Raw genomic sequence first — 8,753 nt, 5'->3', positions numbered from 1 at the left:
GAGTAGAAAATCCACTCTCGTGGGTAACCCAGGTGCGCCGCCGTCGAGAGAGAGCGCACCTCGTTAGCGGCGGCACAACCATATCCTTGATCCTTCCCACTGTCCTTGGTCTCCACGTCCGCTACCTTCTCATCTCCCTGTTTTGATGCTCTGTGATGGTCGAAGGGGAGAGAAAGATGAGGGGGGCAATGCCCCCCTCCGCCTGACAAGTTGTTGCGCCGAAGGTAGAGAAATTGCAAATATGGAATGGATGTGACATCAGTGGGGAGGCCAGCAGTAAGACGATTGGACCGAAGGCTTAGCACCTCAAAGGCATCAAGCTTGCCAAGTATGTTGGAGGGCATAGGACCAAACAGTCCTACTACAGGCACAATACCTACTTCCCTAGCTTCAAAACTAGCGTTCCTCGACCTGTCGTACAACTCATTTGTCGGAGAAATCCCATTGAAAGTGCAGAATATGACTGGGCTTATTGGGCTGTCTCTCCAGAACAACTCACTTTCTGGACCCATCCCTGATCTTCACCTCCCAAAACTGAGGTATTTGAGTTTGAGCTACAATAACCTTAGTGGGCCCATTCTAGCTGCTCTGCAGAAGTTTCCTGCCAATTCTTTCTTGGGGAATGCTTTTCTACGTGGGCTTCCCCTGGAACCATGTCCAGGAACTGCACCACCTCCTCCCAATGCTCCAACTGCCCGGACAGGGGTCAGAAACCTCTCAAAATTGCAGTGGTTGCTGTAGGCACAGTTATATTATTGATAATAATGGTCATTCTCGTGGTATGCACCTGCAAGAGGAAGAGATACAAGCCAGAATACAGCAATGGTTATCATGTCCAGGAGCCTGAAGCTGTGGGAAGAGCCAAGAAATCCAAGCCAGAATACAGCAGTGGTTATCATGTCCAGGAGCCTGAAGTTGTGGGAAGAGCCAAGAAATCCAAGCTAGAATACAGCGGTGGTATAGAAGCAGAGAGGAACAAGCTAGTTTTCTTTGAGGGTTGTTCATATGATTTCGACTTGGATGATCTGGTGAGGGCTTCAGGTGAAGTCCTTGGAAAAGGAACCTACGGTCCGACCTACAAAGCTGGTCTTGAGGATGGCACGACAGTGGTGGTCAAGAGGCTGAAGGAGGTGGTGGTAGGAAAGAAGGTATTCGAGAGCAGATGGAGATAATTGACAGGCTTGGCCAGCACCAGGGCGTTGTTCCCTTGCGTGCTTTCTATTACTCCAAGGAAGAGAAGCTCTTGGTTTATGACTATGTTACGCCGGGTAGTCTTCCATCTGCTTTGCATGGTATGTATGATCTTTATTTAAAGTCTTTTGTTTGAACCACTAAGCAAACTTGTCATCCTGATGTACCACATACAATATTTTTTTGAAACGACGAAATTACACGATCACAGACTTACCCATCAATTGTAAATAATACACAAGGAAGAAATCTGCTGGAAGAGCGCTACTAATGGTGTACCTCTAGGGATGTGGTCAGGACAGGTCAGGTCAGGTGATCTGGATGCAGTGCCGTAGCCAGGATTTTTTATCAGGGTGGTCCAATTGATATAAAAATATATTTACATCACAAATACGACATACTAACATATTAGTAGAGGTTTAGGTATGTGTTAAGATGAGGGGGCCAATGCCCCCTCCCTAACACAAACAAATATATAGTAATACTATTCATCACTGAATATGTCATTCTTCGCCCGAGGTAATCTACGGTCGTTTCATAAATAAATTATATTTAAAATACAAATAGTTACATTCATATTGATTCGAGCTACCACAGGAGCTTTACGATCCCATCATCCAAAGTTGGATCACAATAACTCATGCATGGTGACTAACTACGACTAGATTAATCAGTCTGTCAGTCTGTCCTACCACTTTACCGGATTCAGCTTCGGGCGCTGCTGCCTGCCTTTTTCTACCTACCAAATAGTCGATGCTGTACGTACAAGAGAAAGTCGACAGAGAGCGAGAGAGATAGAAAAGATGATCCAATGGCTCTGGCTTTGGTTTTGCACTTTAGCTTTGCTGCTATGGATGAGGTGGATGCATGTGACGGATGGAACCGCCGAGTGGTTGCAGGTTGCAGCGCAAAGCTTTCATCCTTGAAGAAAATTATCACACGTCACGCCTAGAAAATTATCTAGAAAATATGATGGTTTTGTGTAATTACCTCACGCCTAGATAAAACTTTCAAGAAGAAATTATCACACATGCATCGATGTTGACGGGTTCAACCAAAAGTCAAACATATGATTTTCATCCTTGAAAGAAAGCTAGAGCCAACGCCTTCAACAAGGTCATGGCATACGTGTGTCGATAATACCTCATCTACTTGGGGATGCGAGATCGTGGGTTTCACCTAAAGAGAATGCATACTTGTCGTCGAACCGTCACTTAACAACATCGCAACCAGCCGATGACTCCTTGGTACCCGGATCTCGGTGTTAGGAAAGGCCAAGGACCCACATGTCGCTGGAGAAAATTCCACCTGAGAGGGTCGTCGCTGCACCTCCATACAATCCCAGCTCAGCCATGCCCAGCTGAGAACGGGTCAACGTGTTGCTGCATAGATTCGGCCCCAATCAAAATATCGTACCCAAGAGGCTAGCTGCCACCAGCACAATGCCACAACCTTGCGTCGGCCTTCGTCATGTTTTGCCACACGGCGCCACGGCCAAGTACGGTGCCACTAACGGATCTAGCGGACGCATGATCTCCACTACACGATGTCGAGGGAGGTTGCACCCCTTCACAATGCCGACAAACGTCGTCGTGCCCGACATAGCTGACGATGCCATGCCTCCAATCGAGATAGCCTCGTCGAGCCCGCCATTGCTTACGGCTCGATAAGGGCCCGGCCAGGCTGGTTGGCTCGTGGCACGTGACGCAAGAGTCGGTGCTAGACCAGATTGCCACCACCCGAGACTAGCTATCTCAAACAAACTTAGGACCTCTTTGGTTTAGAAGAATTTTGTAGGAATTCTAAATGATAGGAATTTTGTAGAAAAAAATCCTTGGTTCGTAGGAATGATTCCTACTTCTAAGTAGGATAGGAACCAATCGTTCATATTTCAAAGAAAAAATATCTGAGCTTAGACCCAACGAAAAATTTCCTATTAAAATGATTTTTTTATAGGAATTGAAATACATGTCATCTTATTTCGTATGATTTTTATATCCTATGAATCAAATGAGTCCTTAAACTTAAACAAATGATAATTATTCTTACGAAAATCCACAAAGATTTTTACACAGGTTATAAGCCCGTGATTTGTTAAAAACAAATGGAAACTTAAGAATGTGAATTTTTCCCAGTCTTAAAAAACACTTTCCCTTGCACGCAGGTCTTGATTGTCACTTTGCACATGCAGTCCTAGATACATGCAGTCCTAGATACTCCTAGTTACCTGGATCGATGCAAAGACACGATGGTCCATGCTCAGGTCGCGGTTCCTCTGGTCAGTAGATGCCTGGAGATCGAAAGGTGAAAGCACCCGAGGAAGAAAAGGGAAAAGTGACACACGACGCGAAACTACTATTCTGAGCTCGAGCTACAAGTATCTTTTTAGCGGAAAAAATATTGTAAGTGCTCAAATAGACGCCCTGCGCTGTGGCTAGCGACTCTTCCATCAATGCTAATTGAGTAATTATTAATTTTAATAGTCTAAGCATCCATGAAGGTGTCCATGCATTGGACATGCCCTTACTAGTCCAAAAAGTGGCTACAAAACATTCACGAAATCTAGCTAGTACTCCCTTTGTTTCGAAATTTTTGTCGCCACACTAGTAGGAAAAGGGGCTTAGGTCACAGGACAGTTTTCACATTAGCCCCGGTTCAGTCACGAACCGGGACTAATGTGAGCATTGGTCCCGGTTCGTGCGGCCAGGGACCTGCCGGGCCTCGTGGGGGCATTGGTCCCGGTTCGTCCGGACCCTTTGGTCCCGGTTGGTGGGACAAACCGGGACCAATGGGCCACGCTCCTGGCCCACCATCCTTTAGTCCCGGTTCCTACCACAAACCGGGACTAAAGGCCTGGTCCTAGTTGCGGCCAGTGTTTAGTCCCACCTCGCCAACCGAAGGGCGCTCACATCAGTTTATAAGGCCGTCCCTATCTGCCTTGTTGAGCTTCTCTTAAAGTGAAAATAGATGCCCTTATACAGGAAATTTGACCTAAATTCATTAGTAAATTTCATAGAAATTTATTATGAATTTAGGTTGAATTTTCTCTATAAGCGCATCTATGTTCATTTTTTATATTTATAAAATAAATAAACCTTAATAAAATAAATAAAACTAAATAAACCTTAATAAAATAAAATAAAATAAACTATAGTAACTACAATAAATAAACCTTAATAAATTAAGTAAAAATAGCAGCAGTAAAATAAATAAAAATAGCAGCAGTAAAATAAATAAAAATAAAATAATTAAAGTAAAATACATAAGTAATTAAAAATAAAATAAATAAGTTTTTTGTTGTAAGTAGAAACAAAACAAAAGAAATAAAGGAAAAGAGAAAAAAACACGAGCCATCAACTCCATAACCGCCATATCTGGGATAGAGAAGGGCGATCCCTTGGAGTGGGATTCACATACAGTTGCCCGTAACATCTACCATTCGAGCCTAGCAGGTGGAACTCGGATCTGTCAACAGTGTCAAAGCGGCAAATAGCAGGCGGAGGAGAAGCCACCGATGTCATGTGTAGATCCCTTCTAGGTCTTGCGGATCGTGCTATTACAGCAATTTGGTTGGTTGATCAAAAAAAAAAAGGAATTTGGTTGGTTTTCTTGAAGCCCTAGCTTGTTGTGCCGTCCTATTCTCTCAATGCAATTTAGCAAATGCTACTACAGTACAGTAAAGGGCACAAAGAAAAAGCACGCAGTGAAGGAAAATACCTCCATATCAAAGCTGCTACTTATCTTGTTGGTTATCAGGATGTGGATATGTAGAATTTTCTCTAGCCACGGCAACAGACATGCATTCATCGAGGGGGTTCACTACAGAACAAAATAAATGCTGACGTTAGTTGTTGAGGGTACGTTTGACATCCCTGAGAGACTAGATAATGAAAAGATGAATCGTCAAACCTGGATGAACAAAGACGCTACCAAATGGATGAATCTGATGGCCTGTCCTCCCTTGAAGATCATGCGTCCTCCCTTGAAGGCGCCACCAGGGCCATGGACACCTCATACACCGCCGCTGACGTGTTGTAGTGATGAGGTATCGTGCAGGATCTGACACAGGATCACCTTCAGGCAAGATGAATAGGTCTTCAGGGGCACGACGGCCGGCCACAGCAGGCCCCTGCCATGGACGGCGCCGCCCGAGCCACAGCCGCTCGCCAGCTCGCCTCTGGAGCAGTCCAAGCTTATCCGCGAGCTCGTCCACTAGTGCCCGTCGCCGCCACGACGTCCTGCAGGCTAGAGAACGGCGGTTCGCCGTTCTTATCCACGGCCGCCGTTGGAACCGACTCCGGCCGCCTATATAAGGAGCCCCCGAGTCCGTCCAGTCCCTCAGGCGACCTCAAGCCACCCCACCTAGCACCCCCATAGCAGGCAATCGACCAGGGAGGGTCTTCTTCCCCATCTCCGGCCAGTACAGCCGCCGCCGCCCTCCGGTCCATTCAGTCGCAACCAGAGCCCCCCCGTCCGTATAGCACCACCATCCTCCTCCCCTCGACCGTGCGGAGCCGCCCAAACCCTCAGCTGCGTCGGGGAACCACCGTAGGCCAAAGCCCCAAACCTCCCGAAGCTGCCGTCCGCCGCGGAGCTCGCCGCCGGCGACTCCCTCCATCCCCGCCCCCTCCTCGACCACCGGGAGGACCGCCCCGGCCTGGCGGATCCATCCCCGCCCTCAGGACCCCGCGAGGAGCCGCCGTTCGCCGGCGTTGATCGCCGGAGCCCCGCCTCTGTTCGGCCAGAGGAGGAAGGAGGCGGGGGCGACTGGTCAAACCTGACCAGTGGGCCCAAGGGACCCACTGTCAGTGACCCACGAGCCGGTCCACGCGGGTTAAGTGGAGGATCTGACACAGGATCACCTTCAGGCAAGATGAATAGGTCTTCAGGGGCACGACGGCAGCGGCGGCGCCATGGCCGGGACTGGTGACGACGGCGGCGGCGAGCGAGCGGGAGGGTGGCGGCGGCTGCGTGCGAGTGGGAGGCCGGAGGATCACCACTCATTGTGCTCGACATATCACTACAAGAAACCTGTTAATCCATGACGGATTTCTAATGACATTTTTGGAAACTCTCATCGATGACCTGGTAAAACCCCACAAGCCCGGTGAAAGCCCGCTAAAGCCCGTCTAACCGTTCCCGTATAAAAACTTAACCCTAAATTCCCTCCTCGGCCCCTGCATCGTGTCCCACAGCACGTCGCCACCCCTCGTCCCTCCCACAGCTCGTAAACCTTAATAAAATAAAATAAAATAAACTATAGTAACTACAATAAATAAACCTTATATAAATTAAGTAAAAATAGCAGCAGTAAAATAAATAAATATAAAATAATTAAAGTAAAATACATAAGTAATTAGAAATAAAATAAATAAGTTTTTTGTTGTAAGTAGAAACAAAACAAAACAAATAAAGCAAAAGAGAAAAAAACAGAGGAAAAAAATTATGCCACCTACTGGGCCACCACGGCCTGAATACGACTAGAAACCCATCCATGGGCCAGGATTCAGGCCCGCAGAAGGCCCAGAAGGCCCACAGGCAAATAGTGACAGAATAGGCCCGTAAGCCTGCATTTGAGAGGAGCTCGAAGTGGTCAGCGCAGCTGCGTTTATAAACCACTGTCGAAGCCTCTCGGCTAGCGAGGTGGGACTAAACATCCCACCGCACCGCGCCAGTTCCAGCACAAGGCCTTTGGTCCCGGTTGGTGCCACCAACCGGGACTAAAGGGGGCATTGGTCCCGGTTCGTGGCACCAACCGGGACCAAAGGCCTTTAGTCCCGGTTGGTGCCACCAACCGGGACCAATGAGTTCCCTATATATACCCCATCGCCACAGCAGAGCACTCCAGAGTGCTCTGTTTTTTCTGGCCGGCGAGGGGAGGGCATTTGGGTGCTCTAGCTCACCTCCTATGCACATGAGGTGTTCGATGAAATGTCTGAGCCACACTAGTTAATCTTTGTCCTCTCGAAACTCGACCTCCGAGCTCCATTTTCCCCGAGATTTGTCTAGGTTTAGCAGTCCGTCACGTCCCGTCCCCGTCTTCACCGCCGTCGATCGCCCGCGCCGATCTCGTCGCTAGCACCACCGTGGTGAGCCTCTTGTTCTTATCTTCTTTCTGAAAGGAAAAAATTCTTACTTTAGATAGTTACTTGTCTAATTTTGTTACTTTTATTATTCCTTCTTATTACATAGTGCGATGGTTTTGGTATCTGCCCCCGTCGGCCCTCGTCCTGTCTATGATTCGGATGTGGTATATATTATCTTTTTATAACTATTTGATTCATTTATTGTTTATGACAAATATACCGACCAACGTGACATAGATTTTATTTATCTAGGAGGTGGTTGAACCAGAAATTCTAACCGACCCTATTGTCGAGAGGTTAAATTTAGTTGAAGAAGAAAACAATTACTTGAAGGAAAAAATAAAAAAAATTGAGGAGGAGAAGATGATATTGGAGTTGCATGTTGCGGATGTCGTCGATGATCACAAGATCAAGATGGATGCAATGCGCTTGAAGATTAGAAAGATTAGAAAATATGCCATTCATACCGAGGCTTGGTATCATTATGCCGTTGGATCAATTGTTACCTTGGTTGCGATTATGATCGCATTTGTTTTCGCATTGAAATGTTTTACATAGTTTCAATGTATGGTTTAATTAATTAGATGCTCTGGAGAGCTATATATATGTTGTTAGATGAGAACTATGTATGTACTTTGGTTCTAATGTGATGATGAACTTCTATTAATTTGGTCACTTAATTATCTATTCATGATGTTCTGTAATGGTTTTTGACACACTTAATTATATATAATGCACGCAGATGAACCGGCAATGGATGTACGGTGACAGACACACCTCCGAGTACATTAAGGGCGTGCATGATTTTCTCGAAGTGGCTGAGGCAAACAAGCAGAATGGTTTTATGTGTTGTCCATGCCCTATATGTGGGAATACGAAGTCTTACTCTGACCGGAAAATCCTTCACACCCACCTGCTTTACAAGGGTTTCATGCCACACTATAATGTTTGGACGAGGCACGGAGAAATAGGGTTATGATGGAAGACGGCGAAGAAGAAGAGGACGATGACAACTATGTGCCCCCTGAATACGGTGATGCTGCAACGGGGGAAGCTGCTGAAGATCAAGAGGAACCAGACGATGTGCCCAATGATGCTGCAAGGGGGGAAGCTGCTGAAGATCAAGAGGAACCAGTGCCCGATGATGATGATCTCCGCCGGGTCATAGTCGATGCAAGGACGCAATGCGAAAGTCAAAAGGAGAAGCTGAAGTTCGATCGCATGTTAGAGGATCACAAAAAAGGGTTGTACCCCAATTGCGAAGATGGCAACACAAAGCTCGGTACCGTACTGGAATTGCTGCAGTGGAAGGCAGAGAATGCTGTGCCTGACAAAGGATTTGAGAAGCTATTGAAAATATTGAAGAAGAAGCTTCCAAAGGATAACGAATTGCCCGACAGTACATACGCAGCAAAGAAGGTCGTATGCCCTCTAGGATTGGAGGTGCAGAAGATACATGCATGCCCTAATGACTGC

General features: G+C 46.8%; 1 protein-coding gene across 1 annotated transcript; it reads left to right on the top strand.

The window, feature by feature from the left end:
- Positions 1-246: 246 nt before the first annotated feature.
- LOC123171200 (probable inactive receptor kinase At3g08680) lies at positions 247-1,172 on the top strand. The gene is made up of 2 exons (XM_044588812.1): positions 247-539; positions 662-1,172. The coding sequence occupies exons 1-2, from the start codon at positions 247-249 to the stop codon at positions 1,170-1,172; spliced, it is 804 nt and encodes a 267-aa protein (XP_044444747.1).
- Positions 1,173-8,753: the final 7,581 nt, after the last annotated feature.

The sequence above is a fragment of the Triticum aestivum genome, chromosome 1D (assembly GCF_018294505.1).
Source record: "Triticum aestivum cultivar Chinese Spring chromosome 1D, IWGSC CS RefSeq v2.1, whole genome shotgun sequence".
NCBI lineage: Eukaryota > Viridiplantae > Streptophyta > Magnoliopsida > Poales > Poaceae > Triticum > Triticum aestivum.
Note: the sequence above shows the minus strand (reverse complement) of the source record. Positions and strands in the feature narration are given on the sequence as shown.